Consider the following 18,453-nt stretch of genomic DNA (forward strand, 5'->3'; position numbering starts at 1 on the left):
CATATTTATTATATGTAAGGCACTACATAATATTTTATATTTTTATTTTATGTTATTAATAGTAATACAATAGATATTATTAGACTAAATTATTCATATTGTGGGCTTATAAAAGTATTAATATTATTAATCCTATACTAGATTCTTTTTAACATTTTCTTATTTGTTAGGGTTCAATCGACACAGAAGCCAATGAAATAGTCTTGAACCCTTTAGGACGGTTGGAATAGTTTAGTTTATTTTTTGTTTACTATGTTAAAATAGTTCAGTTTTATCTTGTTTATGCATTGTAAGTACCGCAAGGGCACAAGGGTCTCTTACCTTCTTTTAAGTGACACCCTATATATAATAAAATATTCTGACGCCACCAAAACTCGTACTCTCTCCAAAAACTTTCTCTTCTCTTCTCCCATTTCTCCTCTCTCTCTCCTCTCTTCTTCCTATTTCTTCTATTCTTTCTCTATTAATATGATATCAGAGCGGTTCTACTGGGTTTGAGAGCAGATCAAACAAGTTTTTTCTTCTCCATTTTACTGTCTTCTCCAGACTGAAGCAATTCCTTTTCCTTTTCTCTTTGTCGTATGAGGTTCTAACCTTTTTTTTCTATGGATCGTGTGATCTTGTATCTAAAAATAGAACACTTGTAGGTCGTGGATGACCTGTTTTTTAACCTTTTTGGTGTGATGACACTGTTTTATAACCCCTCCTGGTAGTTGGTGTGCTTAGACGATCTAGAAGTTTGGTGGATTGTGACTATTAAGGCAGTACAGCACTGAAATCAACTTTAAAAAAAGTCTTTTTGGAGAATTAAAGCTGGTCTGTATTCAGACTGTGTCCAGATTGCAGTGTATGCATGTGGGTTGCATCTCTGGTGTGTTTCTAGGACTTTTTTTTGGTGTCAGGAGGGATCTTAGGGTGTGTGTTGAGGCAGAATAGTAAACTGAATCATGTCTTCTGAGAATTTTGCAACTTCTGGGGTTTCTAGAGGTCAAAATGGACTGAGCAGGGGGCTGGATATGAGTTTCCCCATGGCTGTATTCCCTTTTATAGACTAAATTACCTTGAATGGTCCAGGGGAATTAAATTCTACATTACTGCTATGGGGAAGATAGGGTATATTAATGGTAAAGTGAAGGAACCAAAGACTGAAAGTGGTGATCATGACAGGTGGAACCAAGAGAATAGTATGGTAATGTCGTGGGTCTTAGTTTCCATGTTGCCACAAGTAAGGAAAACATTTATGTGGACTAAAACAGCTTGTGAAATATGCGAGCAAGCAAAATCTACCTATTTGGAGTAGAGGCATTATGCAAAGATATACCAATTGTAAGCTGAATCCTCCATTTGCAAGAAGGGGGAGAAAAGTCTCTCGGTGTATTACTCAGACTTGACATCAATCTGGAAGGAAATTGATCATTATCAAAGTGTGGATTGGAAATGTGATGAAGATGCAAAGGCCTACAAGTCACTTGTCTCCCAACAACGAGTATTTGCTTTTCTTTTGAGGCTGAACCCGATGTATGAGTCTATTCGGGTACAAATCTTGGGCAGTATAGACTTACCTTTAGTCCAAGAGGTTTTATGCTTTAGTTAAGTCTGAAGAGAGTAGAAGTGTGATGAATTGTGTAGAGGGGGAACCAGTTGCATTGGAAGTCCAAGGAGGTACAAATGCAAATGGTAGGGGCACTTTTAAGAAGGGTGATTTGTAGAAGAGGGTGGATGAAAGAGATAAACTTTGGTACACTCATTGTCAGAAGTACAAGCACACTAGAAACACATGTTGGGACCTCCATAGGAAGCCTAAGTGGGCTCAAGAATTAAGTAAAAAATCAGCATCTGATTAGAGTAAGAAGCTAGATCAGCAAAATCAGAAGAAGTATAACTTAACAAATGTGGCATCTCAAGAGATTAGTCCCATGGTACCTCAAGAGCGACACTCTGGTTTGATCCCAAGGAAAAGATCATCAACTCTTTTCGTACACTTCGCTAGATGGATTTTGGTCCTACCCCCTTCTACCTCCTTTGCGTCTATATCAGGTAACTCTGCCACTGCATTCCATGTGTTATCTCATACATGTGAATCTCCCTAGATAATTGACTCTGGAGCTTTAAATCACATGACTAGTAAGTAATTTATTTCAGGCATATAATCTCCTTGCTTGGAGAGATAAGGTGAGGCTGGATGATAGGTTATTCTCCACCATAGCCGGTTAAGGAACCATCTCCCTTCCCCTTGGTCTTACCCTCTCTAATGTGTTGCATGTTCCAAAATTGCTTATTAATTTACTTTCCATTAGTAGTATCATTCACTCTTTGAATTGTTCAATAACCTTCTTTCCTTCTTCTTGCGTGCTTTAGGATTTGAGCTCGGGGAGGACGATTGGTAGAGGAAACATGGTGGATGGTCTCTACGTGTTGGAGAATAAAGCCAGTCTTGTGGCTACAGAGTCTTTGAATTCATCTAGTGAGAGTCACGCCTATTTATGGCATAGTTGTCTTGGTTATCTTTCTTTTGAGTCATTAAAGCTTATGTTTTCAGAGTTATTTAAGTATTTGTCATTGAGTGAATTACAGTGTCATATATGTCAATTGAGTAAACATTGTAAAAGTTCTTTTCCTTTAAGAAATAAAATATATGAATTTCCTTTTCACATTGTCTATTCTGATATTTGGGGCACTGTTACTCTACCATCTGAGATTGGATATAAGTACTTCATTACTTTAATTGGTGACTACTCTAGATACATTTGGATTTATCCTATGCGATCTAGAGATGAAGTGCCAAAGATTGTGAAAGATTTTCAATGCATGATTTTTACTCAATTCTAGACTGAGATTCATATTTTCCAATTGAACGATGCAAATGAGTATTTTCATAGTGATCTCATGAAGTTTTTTGCTTGTCGTGGATCTCTTCATCGGAGCTCTTGTGCTAAGACACCTTAACAAAATGGTGTTGCTAAGAGAAAAAATCGTCATATTCTTAAAGTTGCTCATGGATTATTACTCCATATGCATGTTCTGAAATGCTTCTAGATGGATGTTGTTATGTGTGTTGCATATATCATTAATCGTATACTGTCTCAACTGCTAGAGTACAAGGCCCCGCATCAACTGTTGTTTCCTAACACTCATTTGTCCTCTATTCCAATGCATGTCTTTGGATGTCGTTGCTTTGTTCATGACTTGTCCCCTATTCATGGTAAGCTTGACCCTCGTGCTATCCCTCATGCTTTTCTCAATTACTCTTTGAGAGTCAAATTTTTTTCTCGGTTTCTCCTTAGGGGGAGAGTAGAGTTGAGGAGAAACAAACCCATGTTCAATTACCTCATCTCCTTGATCCTCCTCCATTTTGTGTCTTCCTTCGCCGTTACAAGAACCAACAAAGTTAAGGAGCTATGGAACCTAAAACTATGCGGCTAACATCATCAGACCCTCTAGAGGCATATCCTCATCAACCAAGTACACTTGTTCCCATTGATATGCTTGATCCTCTTGATATTGATCCTCCTATTATTGATGATCTTGATGTTCCTATTGCTAAGAGAAATGATATTAGATCTTGTACTACTATTCATCCTATCTCTTACTTTGTGTCTTATGATCATATCTCACCTACATATCATGTGTTCCTTTCATCCATTGACAGTATTTCTATTCCTAATAATGTGGTAGAAGCTTTATCCAAACCTGAATGGAAAGATGCAATGAAGGAAGAAATTAATGCCTTGCACAAAAGTGGCACTTGGGAGTTGATGGATCTTTCTAAAGGAAAAGAACCAATAAGGTGTAAGTGGGTGTTCATTGTGAAGCATACGGCTGATGGTACAGTAGAAAGGTACAAAGCCATATTGGTGGAAAAGGGGTTTACTCAAGTGGATGGAGTAGACTGTGTAGAGACCTTTGCCCTAGTAGCCAAGATGAAATCTATTAGAATTCTCCTCTCACTAGCAGCTAATCTTGATTGGGAATTTCACCAATTGGATATTAAAAATGCATTCATGAATGGAGACCTAGAGGAGGTGTATATGACTCAACCCTCTAGGTTTTTGTGCCAAAGGTAGTGAGCAAAAGCTGTGCAGGTTAAAAAAAATTATTACATGGGTTGAAATAGTCACCTCGGGCCTGGTTTAGTAAGTTTCACTTAGTTGTACAACAAATGGCGTTCAAACTATATCAGTCAGATCATACTCTATTTGTGGAGAAAGGCGAAGGAAAAATTGTAACTCAAATTGTGTATGTTGATGACATAGTGGTCACGGGAGATTGGAAGACTAAAATACAGAAGTTGAAGAAATTCTTAGCCACTCAGTTTGAAGTAAAAGATTTAGGCCCCTTACGCTATTTATTTGGGATTGAAGTTGCCTGCTATCAAAAGGGAATCTTTATTTCTCAAATGAAATATGTATTAGATCTATTAGAGGACACAGGCAAGTTAGGAGTGAAGCCAATTGATTCACCCATTAAACCTAATCATCAACTAGGTGACAGTCAGGAGGAGGCTTTGAAATATGTGAAGAAATTTGAAAGACTTGTAGGGAGACTCTTATGTTTGACTATGGCTAGACCTAATATTGCCTATGCAGTGGGTGTCCCTAGTTAGTTCATGTATAGTCCTAAGACTTGCCACATTGAAGCTACAAAAAGGATCCTTAAATACCTCAAGAAGTTCTCAGGGGGTGGTTTGTTATTCTAGAAACATGGGCATTTGAAAGTTGAAGTGTATACAAATGCTGATTGGGCAGGGGCAGTCGATGACAAAAAGTTTACTAGTGGGTATTATACCTTTGTGGGAGGAAATTTAGTTAGGGGTGAGCATTGTTTGGTTAAAACTGAAAAGTTGAACTGAAATTTTCGATTTTAGTTTGTTTGGTTTGGTTTTCTCGACTCGGTTAATTCAGTTTTAAAAAATTTCGATTTCAGTTTCAATTTTCAGGATTGGAAATTCAGTTTATCGAAAAAACCGAATTAACCAAAATTTATTATATACATTATATAATATATTATTAATTTATAAAACATAATATATTATAATATGTATATAATATATATTACATAAAATATTAAAATATATAAGATAAATCTCTTAAACTACCCCTACTGTTTATGAAATTGACAAACTGTACCCTTATTGTTTAGATATTGTCTTGCGCTCACGCCGTTAAATACTAACAGGAAAAAAAAAATGAAATATTGAATTTGCCCTTCACTATTCAACAGAATTTCAAAATAAAACCCAATTGTATAGACAGTTCATTTTGCCCTTGTTCTCTACTAGATGAACACGATTCCATTCTCGGCGGCCTCTTCTCATTGAGCCTCTTCGAGTGCAGAACCATAGCATTGTCGGTGAACCAACGACGGAACCTCCCCGGAGCTCTATATTGTCTAGCCTTGCTTCATTGAAAACCCAACTGATGAACTCTGTATTTTCCGGCCTTGCTTCGTTTCATAATCGTTTCTGAAAGGAATGGACAAAGCAGACGAAACCTGGGAAAGGCTCTAAGCCGAGATCACATCTAAGCTCCAACAATACATCCACCTGGTCCGGGAATACTAAATCACTGGCCTCCCATTCATCTCCATTCCGTCGGCCACCACCGCCACTGCTGCATTAGCTGCCTTCCTCCACTGCTGTTTCCCGTAAAAACTAGTGTTTGCCATTCGTCCATTCTTGCTTTCACTCTCTCCCTCTCTCTCTTCTTCTTCCAAATCTGCGTTTTCACACTATTCATCCTCTTCTCCACTCGAACCAGCGCGGAGCGGCGACTACAACTCTCTCCACCTCCGGCTAAATTGTTCTCCCATTCGTTTTACGGTCAAGTCTCTCTCTCTTCCTCCCTTTCTTCTTTCTCTCCTCCTCTTTCTTCTTCCCGCTTCCACTTCCTTGTTTGGTCACCGCCGCTGCAACGAGTTGCAACGGCAGATGGCACTTTCTTTCTCTCCTCTTTCTTCTTTCTCTCCACTTCCGCTTCCACTTTCTTTCTCTCATTTTTTCTTTATCAATCTCTCTATATTTCACCATTCTCTTATTCTCTCTCATTCATCCCCTGCTTCCTTCGAACGAAAAATAGCGGCGGTGGCACCCCTCCAAGGGACTCTCTCTCTCTCTCTCTCTCTCTCTCCGATATTTTTCTTTGTCTATCGTCATTATCATTGAGTAGGATCAGGCCCCTGCTACAACGTTGCAACGGCAGATTGGATCTTCTACCTCGTTCCCAAAACTAATCACATGCCCCATGTTCTCTATCGTCATCGTCAATTGAGAAAGAGTGATGGGCTAATCGGTGACAAGGGTGGCGAGTCGGATGGCGGGGACATCGGAGCAGATATCAGGGTCGATGTTGGGGACGATATCATCATATTCTTCTAAAAGTAAGAATCGAGAGCCTGATGAAGCGGTGATTCGTCATAATACTCAGGCGACACCTGCGTTCTCGAACTTTGCTGGGGTAGTACTCGTAACTGCTCCGGTGTGTAAGCAAAAAAACAGACGCGATGGCGAGAAACTGATCGGTGGCCCAAGCATCGGTACTCGACTTTCAATTTCCCCTTTTGCAGTTTGCTCCGGCATGCCACTGCTACTGGCTTGTCGTTTGTAATGAAGAGTTCAGGGAGAAGTATTTGTCGAAGATAAAGAAACCGGTGGAGAAGAGGAAGAAAAACAGTTCGTTGAGGAAGTTGTCCTCGTGCGACGCGCCTTCGTCGTTGGATTGGAGGAAGAAGGGAGTTGTGACTGTGGTAAAAAATCAAGGACCTGAAGCGTCGTTTCTTCTATCCCAGTTGCTCTGTTCACTTAACGATTTCAGGCCAAGACATCATCAGGTAAGCCTCGTTTTGGTGCTTTTTTTCTCTTGTATTTAAATCAATTGGGATCTGGGGGGAGCGATAGTCGTAGGAGTTGGTGACGAAGCTCCGCTGAACCAGCTCCGGTAAACCGTATACTCCTTCTTTGGTGGCCGTTCTTTATGCATTTAGTTAAGCTCCGGTAAACCATATACTCATTTTGTTAAATTGTTTTCCCTTTTTTATTTTTTCTAAAAAGTTGTTTTTCATTCTGTTCTGATTAGGGGTATTTTAGAAATTTTAAAATAATTAACACTCATGTGATGCCACATGTGAACGGAGTGTGACAGAAAATTAACGGAAAAGAGGTGTTAGACAATTGTCATAAAATTTAAAGTAGTAGTAAGGGTAAACAGTAGGGGTAGTTTAAGAGATTTACTCAAATATATAAAATACATTAACATATACATATATTATAATATACATAAATATATTAATATATATAATATGTATAATATATATAATATAATATAATATAATATGTATTAGTATAACATTGATAAGATTTGATTTATTTGGTTCGGTTTAACCGAATAAACCGAATGCTCACTCCTGGTCACCTAGAGAAGTAAGAAACAAAGTGTGATAGCTAGGTTCAATGCTGAAGTAGAAATAACCCTATGTCACTCTATCGTGGCAATAAAACTGTTATCAACATTGCGGCCAACCCAATTCTTCAGGATAGGACAAAACATATTGAAGTCGACAAGCATTTTATTAGGAAAAAGCTCGAGTGGAGAGCTATGCACTCCCTAAGTTAATTTAGAAGAACAAATTGCAGACATTTTCACCAAGGGTCTTCATCACATGCGGCACAATGAACTATATGGCAAGTTGGGCATGATTGACATCCATGTCCCAACTTGAGGGAAGTGTTGGAATAGTTTAGTTTATTTTCTGTTTACTATGTTAAAATAGATCAGTTTTATCTTTGCTTATGCACGGTAAGAACCACAGGGGCATAAGGGTCTTTTCCCTTCTTTTAAGTGATGCCCTATGTATAATAAAACATTCTGGTGCCGCCAGAACTCATACTCTCTCCAAAAACTCTCTTCTCTTCTCTCTCCTCTCTTCTTGTTCTTCTTCTTCCTATTTCTTCTATTCTTTCTGTTAACAAGGATTTTAAAACCTGAATTGATAAGAACAAAATAGCTTGAAGATTTTATCCAGAAACACAAGAATAATCGATAGGACTTCTTCTTACTAGGACCAAAACAAGGGCTTAACCCTTATGTTTTGTATGTTTTCTTTACTTTCTTATTTTTCTTCTCATAAATATGTTGATTTTCTATCTTTTGATATGGGGTTTATACTTGTTTCATGAGGATTATGGCAATTATTAGTTAAAGGTTATTGCTTATTATTATGAAACCTAGGGGACTATCCTAGGGGAGTGCCCTGCACCTAGGATAGATAGGCGCAGGGCACTCCCCTATCACCTACCTTCACCTTGGTACCTTGAAAATTATGGTAGTATACAGAGATTATAGGTAAAATCCCCCCAAGTGATGCAGCAATCTCATGCTAAATACTGTGACCCTTAATATAAAAGAGAGCTGACAGGAAAAAATCATAGAAGGAAAAAACCATAATTACAAGCATACATCCTATTAAACCTGTATGATTAATAATTTTGGACAAAGGCATTGGAAGGATGAAAAATATACATGTTAAAAAATATGTAACACCTTATCAGCACTATACAATATCATAACCAATGTGATAGCTAACAGAATAAAGAATGCTTTAAATAATATCATAATCCAAAATCGGAGTCCTTCCTAGGTGATCCATAATAGGTAATATTCTTATTGCCATGAAGTCATTCATATCATGAAATGACTGAAAATTAGAAATGGTTATATGGCTACAAGGATTATAATTGAATGGAATGGAAATCTCTGAAATAGACAATGAAAAAGATGAGTTTTGGCTCCAAGTGATTGGATGGATAAACTAACACATTTCCACCATCTCTTACGAAATGTTAGTTAAAAGTCTGTCCAATAACGAAATTTGTTCCAACTAGTGGATCAAGACAAGGAGATCCCTCTTACCCAACCTCTTCCTCATTTGCTCTGAAGTCCTTCCAACAAAAATTAATGATTTAACTCAAAGCTTCTGGTCGATAGGTGAATTATTGCAAGTAAAGTTTTCTTCAGTTCAAATATGCACCATAGGGAAAAAAATGTGGCAAAACCTATAAAAATTAAAGTGGTTAAAAAACATCCATTTATTTGGAAGGAAGGTACAAGAAAAGATGCTTCAATTATTTCAAGGAAAGAATAGCAAACAAGTTAAGAAGGTGGCAGGGAGATCCAACTCTCTCAATCTCTCAAACAGGTAAAGAAGTGTGCCATAAGGTTGTGGTGACAATCATTTCAACATATGTGATGTCTTATTTCTTACTTTCAAAACAATTCTTTGAGAAGGTTAGCAAAATGAAAAGGGGGGGAAGAAATGAAGGAACAAAGAAGATCAACTAGGTAAACATTGATAACAATAATATCAATTGGGTAAATTGGGGAAGAGTTTGAAAAATAAGCTGGATGGACGACTTGGCTTTAGGGATCCCCATTTGTTCAACCTTGCTTTGCTTGCAAAACAAGCATTCATACTTTGCTCAAAACTCGATAATCTTTAAAGCTACAACCTACAATCACGAAAACTAGATACTTCATGAACAAAGTTTTTCTTGGCTTACACATGCCACAAGTGGGGTCTTGGGATGGAAGAGCATTTTTGTTAGATGGGGCATGTTGGGCTGTAAATGTTGGGAAGGATATTGAGATATGTATAAAACCATGGATTCCTGGAGTTGAATGCTTCAAAACTGTGGGCCCATCTCCCGATCCTTTGGATCCAAAGTATGTGAAAGACCTTGTTATTCATAATAAAAGAAAATGGGATAAACAGTTTACTAGAAATATTTTTTCTCCCAGAAGTTGTTGATAAAATGAGGGTGGGCCTTGGCACAACGGTTAGGTTGCTCCATTGTGACCTGGGTGACCAGGGTTCAAATCTTCGAAACAGCCTCCCTGTATGTGCAGGGGTAAGGCTGCATAAAAATCCTTAGTATTGAACTGGCTATCTTTGATTGGCTGGATGGGCTGCTTTGGATATTTGACTCCAGACACTAGTTCCTAGTTAAGTTGGTAATATTATCTTATCAAAAAATGAAACAACCTAGTGGAAATGGCAACAATATCCTCATAAAGAAGCATTGGTGGGCTATTTGGTCCATTCCAATCCAACCAAACATAAAAACCTTTCTTTGGAGATGTTGCTGCAATGCAATAGGAAGATATTTGCAAAAGAATGTACTATTGCTTACTTGCAAAATTTGCAAAAGGGATCTAGAATCAGTGACACATGCTCATTGTTTGGGGTTTAGATGTCTGCGAGGCCTAAAGATGGATGTGTTGGATGCATATCCAGCCTTTAAGAGGTGGTTAAAGTTTGGGATCAATATGCTATCAGGAAAAATGTCTGCAAAAGAAATTTTGACTATGTTGGCTGCTTACTTTGGAACATATGGAAAGCTAGAAACAATGAAGTTTTTAATGTTGTTGATCCAAATCCTATGATGCTTCTTTTATGTATGCAGGTTGAAACAGGACAGCAGATCAACTATGGAGAGAAACTTGCAAAACTATGCTCTAAGACTCTAAGTGGTAATTGAACCACTGAAGTCCATCTAATTCTTTTTGGATGCTGCCTCAATAAGGGTGATTCAAAGTAAACTCAGAAGGTGGTCTTAGTGAAAATGATATGGCTGCTTTTGGAGCACTAAGCAGAGATGGTCAAGGTTTTTCATAGCAGCAAAATGAGGAATGTGTAGAGCATCGTCCCCACCACAAGCAGATGCAAAATCTCTTTTTGAAGGTCTAACCCTGTCAAATAATTTGCTGCAGTAACATCATTTTAGAATATGGTACCTTAGAACCGGTTAATAGTTTATCCAAAAAGAACAAGGAATTGAAGAAAGGGCTACTCTATCTGGTCAAATATATTCTGTATCTAACAAAAGATATCCAGGTGGTTTTCAGTTTTGTGTCTCATGATTGCAACAAGGCTATTCACTTCATTGCACTGCATGGCCATATCTCAGCACGAATTCCATTTTATCTTTTCTGGCTCCCATTTGGATTCAAGACATTGTGTGAAGTCATAGAATCACTGCGTTGGTGACTAGTTCTGCTACTGTTTTTTCTTTTCTGTAGTTTCTTTCTCTTCTTTAGTTGTGCTTGTCTGGTGGTACCTTCAGTCTGCATCCTTGCTGGCTGTGTTGGTGCCGGTAATTGAATCACTGTTACTGTTAACTAGTTCCGCTACAAATATTCTTTTCTGTAGTTCTATTTTCTCTCCTCTACTTGTGTTTGTCTGGCATCTTCAGTGAGTCCTTGTTGGTCGTGTTGGTGCTGATAATTCTATGGTTTCTGCTTTGTTGGTTTCAATGAGTATATTTTCTCACCCAAAATTTAACATGTAACATGAACCGCAATTTTGTTATTAAAAAAAAAAAAAAAGCCATTTCCTGAATAATCAATATAACATAAATCAATCCCTCATCTGCTGTAAAAGAAGAGAAAAGAAAGAATAACAAAAAGAAGTAATATTGTTTTTTTCCAAATTGGCCGAAAACAACCTAGCAACTACTAATTACCTGACTTTTTGGATCCAAGAGCATCATGCAACATCCTCAATTGGTCCCTAAACAAATCAACCCGCTTCAGGTACATCTCAATCTCTGCCATATGTAACTTCCTCCACCTCTCGTCCAATTCCTTCACCTTCGAGTTCCCCATCAAACCCAAACCTTCTTCCACAATACCTTCTCCAAGATCCGACCTTGGCAATTCCGCAATTTTGCCAAGTCGAAAAGATTCCATTACAAATGGGTACATAGAGCAATTTAGCTCTTCATCGGCCTTCACTGCGGCATTTGGGGCCTCTCCCGAAGAAGGAACTTTTACTTGAGCCGAGCCCACAGCATTGTTAGCTTTCTGTTTCTTACCCGTTTTCCCATCATCAGTAGATTGACTATTACCAGCAGCATTATCTTCAGAACCCCATATCTTCTTGGACAATTCGAATACGTTGGATTCATGTGACTTAGAAAAAAGAGGGTCATTGCCCCCTTGCCCTCTGCCCACATTGGTCTTGTACTTCTTCTTTAATCGACGGATTTTATCAGCTAATTGGTTCTTATTTACATCAACGTAGAGTACTTTCTTGATGAACTCATGAAACCCAGCCATGTCAGTCCATGGGTCAGTGCTTTTCCTTGAGTAATCGATTATACCCTTCAAGATTATGATCTCGTCGTCCTCGCTCCACAACCTCTGAAACAATTGCTTCTTGGCATCGTCCCCAGATTTCTCAGTTTCTTCTACTTGGACCGACCCGTTCTCATCGGCGTCCGAGACCTTCTTCTTTTTATTCTTGAGGCCTCTGTTCCCCTCCTTATCAGCCTCCATGGGGCGTTTTTCTGTCGTGGTAGATCTTGTGGGCTGTTCAATGCCGGAGAAGCAGCAGATCCTGGCTTCATTGGAGGCTTCTTGGGCTTGGGTGTGTCGTCCATAGGCTTTACGTTTGGATTGGCACCTCGAGCTGGCTGGTGGTGTTTTCCGGGTGATGGTTCAGAATCAGAACCGGACTCTTCTTGAGAATCGAACTCTTCATCATCGGAGGGATGGTGGGTTGACGGCCTGACGCAGTATTTGGAGTGGGCGCAGATTTTCAAGTGGGATTCTTGGCGGAAACCTTCTCGTGTTCATCATATTCTTATATTCTTTGTCCTCTTTTTGTCAATCGGGTATTGGGTCGGACATTTTAATGGTGTTGGGAAGCCTTGGCGCTTTGTGGGAGCGATTTTCAATAAAAAACGCCCATACTTATCCTTTTTCACAAAAAAACGTTTCTGGCAAATAGGCACCAAGTAACATTAACATTAAATTGTTTGGTATAGTAATTTTCATCACCGTTTTTCATGTATGTGCAGTTAAGCATCATATAGAATACACATCAGTCAACTGTTTGAGAATATACATCAGTGGAGTCCTGATTTACCAGGCATGCCTGATTTTTTAATAAAGGCCTGAACCAAACATTCATATATATGGGCCTTTGTTGAAATGCCTATACAGATTTGAGGTAGCACCATTTTTTCAAAAAGCAGCCACGGTTCCAAACATCCCCTTAGATAGGAATACATTTTGAAAAAAAATGGATATGAATGAAAGATATAAAATCATATACATATGTTAGAAAATGATACCAATTTTATATATATATCAATTATACTAATTTTAAAAGTCAAAATAGCCACAAATAAAATATAAATACATAAAAAATATATTACTAATATAACAAGATACATAAATATCATACAATTTTGTTGATAATCCAACAATCAATAGTCCAAGACTCATATTATATGGCTTTTACACAGTAAAACATGCACAAAACCATTATCATGTTAAACTCTATTAAATCCAAGACACAAAATATATGTAATTATTTTATTTTAATTACTATAGCAATTATTTTATACTTTTACTTTTCAACATTAACAAAAACATCAATTAAATATTTTGAAATGTTAGATAATATCAAAATTACTATCATATGAAATTTATAATTTTTCTAAGATACATATATTATTGTCATATTTTTACTTTTAATCTTAACTAAAAGTATATCAAAATTATTAAAATTTCTAAAATACATATCATATGAAATTCATAATTTTTAATTATTAAAGTAATGATTCCATTACTAACATTTTTATTTTCTATAGTTTTTTTCTGAAATAACAAATCATTTTTATATAAATTTAAATTAGTGGGTTTGATAAATTTAATTTAATATCATATTCTTAAATATTTTGTAAACAAAATTTTTATTTTTGTAAATAATAAATATGTTATTTTTAATCTAAATTAAAATATCAATGAATAATTTATAAACGAATATTAAAATTTGAAGATACATATAGTGTACAAATTTATGAAATTTAAATACTAGAATAATTATATATTATTAATATTTATATTTGTATAAATTTATTAAGAGTAAAAAACAATTTTTCATATAAATATAAATTTGATAGATTGTTTACTTCATTAATGTTTATAAAATGATAATTTTTAATAATATTTTTTATTTTTAGTTAAAATTATTAAACATAAACATAAAATATTTGTCTAGGTTTATGTTAATGATAAAGTCAATAAAGTGTATTTTATTTCACTTGATATCACAAGTTGAATGATGGCATTGTGGCTTAGAATGTTAGTGCCCAGTGGCATAGGTGCCATGACTTGAGTTTGAATCTTTGTAAGAGTGCTTTTTAAACAAGACAAGAGATGTCAAGAAGTGATGAGCGTTTGGGAGGCATCTTCCCTCATGAGAAAATAAAGGGTCTCAAGTCTGAATCGAGGAGAGAAAAAGGGTAAAGGACTAACAACCTCCCCTAAAATTAATGCTGCCGACGTTTAATTCATCATTGCAAAAGTATTAAGGTCTCGTTCGTAAGTTATTTATCTGGGTAAATACAGTTATTTGGGTAAGTTTTTCTTGTGAAATACTTACCCAGGTAAGTATATTTATCCATTTCCTTTTATTTCTTGTGTAAATAAGGCAATGACCATTTTAACCATAAAAATTCATTATTAAAAAGGGCATTTTTGTCCCATTCAAGTGTTGGTAACTTTCTCTCTAGGTGGGAAAGTTATTTACCCACCTAGGAAAGTAATACACAGGAAAATAAATTTTCCTTGATCCTCACATGAATCTAAAAAAAGAACATGGGATTCTTGGTCAATAGGAACCAAAATCCCATTGACCAACTTTCCCCGCTTTCAAAATCTGAAAGAAGAACGCCCCCTAAGTATTAACAAAGAAAACCATTGCTTTGTACCATGCTTCTCTCGCCATATTCCCCAGTTTTCTTTTTCAGCCTTTCTACAGCCAAAACCCTGTTTGTCTCCCTACCTGTAAGCAGTTCTATTCCTCCCATCAGGAGCAAGCACAATACTCTTAAAACCAGAAAAGTAGAAAACCATGGTATGTCTTAAAGTTGCAAGAAAATCAACTGACTCCACGTAGAACAAGTGAAAACAGTATATAGCTCTTGGAGTATTCGATTATTGTAAACAAATAAAAAGTCAATTTTAGAATTTGTAGAAAAAATATAGAGTACACACAAAAGTAAATGCAAATATTTGAATTTTAAAGTTGATCTAGAAGCTGTGATATATGCAAGAGTTGATGAGAAGCAGACAACCATGGATGCATAGGAAGCTTTGAGGAGAAGCAAACAACATGATCCCTCTAGCTCCAATTCCTCGAGGAATTCAATCACCATGCAATATTTTCTTCAACTTTTGAAATTTATGTTTTAACAATTTAATCTGAAAATAAGGCCAATAAATATATTCACCATGATTTAATACACAACTTGCATGCCATACCCCCTGCTGCACTTTTTTTCTGTTATTTTTTTTCTCCTCCGTTCATTTCTCAGATTTCCATTTTAACCTCAGATCAATAAAAAAAAAAAAAAATTCAATATACGAGACTAGGAGACTTTGACAGTAGAGAGGGATGGAAGGATAAACTTGCGATTAGAGAGAAAGAAAACACATTCTCTGATTTTGCCTGACTATAGAGAGGGAGGGAAGGAGACACATTACCCTTCAATTTTAAGTTATACTATTTATTTATATTTAAATTAGTATTTTATATATTTTTTACCCTTTTTTACATATTGAGAATGACGGTGATGGGACACAAATTCTCTACTTTAAATCCAACATTAATCTATTAAGGGCATGCTTGTCTTTTTGATCATTTTGTTAAACATAACAATAAAACGTTTGACAGGGAAGGTAATAGTCCATTTTGAAAATATAGGAGAGGGTTTAAGTCTTTTACCCAAAAAATAAATGTTCAAGGAGAGAAATATAAGGAAGCACAGATATATGTAAGGTTTTTGGAGATCAGATGTAAAAAATTTTAATGGGAAAAAAACTGATTAATACCTAATACTGTGGGCCTAGTGCCACTTTGGTCATTGAATTTTAAAACGTAACAATTCAGTACTCAAACTTTCAAAATGTGTTAATCCAGTATTTGTCATTAACTAGCCATTAAGTGGCATGTGAAAAGACACAAGTGCCCTTCGAGTGTCATCTAATTTTCTTTATCAACCATCCAAATGCCCTTCTCAAAACTAAAATACTATTCATCATCTTCTTCCTCAACAGTTCTATCTGTAGCGTTGCTTTCCCCAACAAGCAACACATGAGGGTGTATGGTAGCCCATGGAATGTAGACGATTGGGACGAAAGGTGGGCTTGTGAAAACTAATTGGTCGCAAGCACCCTTCATCTCTCTCTCTCTCTCTCTCTTTCTCTCTCAAACAATCTCTCTTCAAGATCTGATTTGGGTCACAAAGCATTGTTTCAATCTCAAGGTAGAAGATGATAAACAGTATTTCTTAAGGTTAATTTTGACATTTTAAAAGTTTTAAATCGGACATGTCATCACGTAATATAGATAAATGACAAAATACTAATGACATGTATTAAATTGACATGTTTTGAAAGTTCGAATACTAGATTATTACATTTTAAAGTTCAGGGACCAAAGTGGCACTAGGCTCAAAATATAAGGTATTAATCGAGAATTTTCCCATTTTTAAAACAAAATGTTAGAAAGATTTAGAGAGCGACCCTAGAAACCGTTTTTCGATTGCATGTTCTTTTGTTTTTCGAACACACGAAAAGCATGTGGGTTAGGCCGAGTGCAAGTTGACAGTTGGTTGGGCTAAGCTGGATTTATATGCTTAACCCAAGTCTTCAAAAAAGGGTGCTTACTTATATATTTGTATATTTTTATTTATGAGAAAATATTCCCAATCCGCAATACAAGTGGCTCTTGGTACGGTGTGAGCATTGTTTTGTGAGGATCAATCTTGAGGTGAAGTTTAAGTTATTCAACCCAGGCTCAGTTCTCACTCGGCTTGAATTGAGCTTGGGGTGGTTAATTAGTTCATACAAAAAGTTGATAAAAATGCAAGGTGCCAGGAGTTGGTTGGGAAGGTCTTGTAGTGGTCATAATAGAGATTTGGGGTGTCTATATAATAATTGTTATTAGTGAACAAATATCTATGGATTCATTGTTAGTTTTAGTCTATTTTAGCTCCTTACCAATTTTTGTCTTAGGTGGATATGTTGCTAATTAACCTTCTTCAAGTCTAGACTTGAATTCTTAGATGTCTATTTCTCACTTTTGTTATGTTTTTTGTGATATTTTTTTTCCAATTATATTACAAATTTAAAGACCTTTGTGATTGGCAAAAAGCCTATCCTACATATTATCACATGTTTCTATTGCTAATTTATAGTTTTTTATTGTTTAAGTATCAAATTATTAATTTAGCTATTCATTTTACTAGGTGATTTTCTAAAGCAAATAAAAGGAGGGGCACAGGAGCTAAAGAGAAAAGGAATTTTACTATAATGGGATATAGTAGAGGGGCCCTTCGATTATAACATTGTTGTTTGTTACATTAAAAAAGACAATGATTTCTTAATAAGAAACTTGTAATTATAAGCATTCAAGTCTTGAAACTCATATAAAGACTTAAAAGAGATCATTATATGTTCACTTTTTAAATATTGCTTCAGCAAAGCATCTCATATAAAAGAATACGACCATATAATGATAGTTTTGAGTTTTACTTCATAGCTATCCTTTGTTTCACATCGAGAACTCCTACTTAACCCGGACAATAGGACCATTCGATCCGGGAACCATCCAGGCAACTTGTTCCATTTTACCCCAAACCCGGTCCCTGGCCAAAATTGTTGAATCAACCAACTACTCATTGACCTAGGCAGTCAAATCATCGACCTGTCGACCCTTTCAATGATTTTTCATCACTTTTTATTTTTAATTATTTTTTATTTTTTAATTTTTGTTGTTAGAACAAGCCATCCATTTGAACCAGACAGTCGAACCGTCGACCTGAAAACCGGTGGCAAGAATAGTTTTGTTTTTAGGTCAATTTTTCTAGATGTCAATAATTAGACGAAATAACAGTCATAGTCATGGGAAGGGTGGACATTGCAAGGGGTTCCAAAACCTTGAAAGATAAATCCAAAGTGACATTAAACACAGATAATTGGCGATAAATCCACCAAACTAGAAAAACCAAGGAAAAAAAAATCAGAAAATCGAATCCAAAGTTCTGCTTTAAGATGGAGCTAAACATACATGCAATCAAATAAAAAGACAAAGAAGATCGTCTTGTAAGAAAATTAAAAAAATATATATTGCACAAGAAAACCCAAAGAAAAAACAAAAGGTAAGAAATAAAATGGTGTTAAACCCAAAACCATTTTGGAGGATCTTGAAGAAGAAGACCAAACACAAAAAAAAAAAGAAGGAAATGAAAAATAAGGAACATATCGTACACGCTTGAATAAAGCCCGTAGTAGAAAAAAACTTTGAATTGTGAAAATCCAAAAGCATAAAAACCATGGTTTTTGAATCGCCATTGACTCGGACGAATGGACATTTTGGCTCCGGAACCGT

The 18,453-nt window shown here is 36.2% G+C and overlaps 1 protein-coding gene and 1 long non-coding RNA gene across 2 annotated transcripts; one reads left to right on the forward strand and one right to left on the reverse strand.

Moving 5' to 3' along the window:
• The first annotated feature begins 5,141 nt into the window (after positions 1 to 5,141).
• LOC148878070 (uncharacterized) lies at positions 5,142 to 11,202 on the forward strand. Its single transcript, XR_016100397.1, has 2 exons — positions 5,142 to 6,825; positions 10,454 to 11,202. It is a non-coding gene; the product is annotated as an uncharacterized LOC148878070 (long non-coding RNA).
• On the reverse strand, positions 10,572 to 12,641 carry LOC148878071 (STOREKEEPER protein-like). Its single transcript, XM_088948557.1, has 2 exons — positions 11,513 to 12,641; positions 10,572 to 11,285 (listed from the first exon to the last, which is right to left on the reverse strand). Exons 1-2 carry the CDS (start codon positions 12,324 to 12,326, stop codon positions 11,239 to 11,241), a joined length of 861 nt encoding a protein of 286 aa, XP_088804683.1. The 5' UTR covers positions 12,327 to 12,641; the 3' UTR covers positions 10,572 to 11,238.
• Between the last annotated feature and the right edge of the window lie 5,812 nt (positions 12,642 to 18,453).

The sequence above is a fragment of the Nelumbo lutea genome, chromosome 1 (assembly GCF_056320005.1).
Source record: "Nelumbo lutea isolate HS-2025 chromosome 1, American lotus-T2T, whole genome shotgun sequence".
Lineage (NCBI taxonomy): Eukaryota > Viridiplantae > Streptophyta > Magnoliopsida > Proteales > Nelumbonaceae > Nelumbo > Nelumbo lutea.

What these genes read in the sequence shown, in the direction of transcription:
- LOC148878071 (XM_088948557.1), bottom strand. Translation starts at nt 12,326, where the DNA reads ATGGAGGCTGATAAGGAGGGGAACAGAGGCCTCAAGAATAAAAAGAAG. An exon ending in TCTTGGATCCAAAAAGTCAG is followed by an intron (nt 11,286 to 11,512) that starts GTAATTAGTAGT and finishes CCAACAAAGCAG; the next exon opens with AAACCATAGAATTATCAGCA.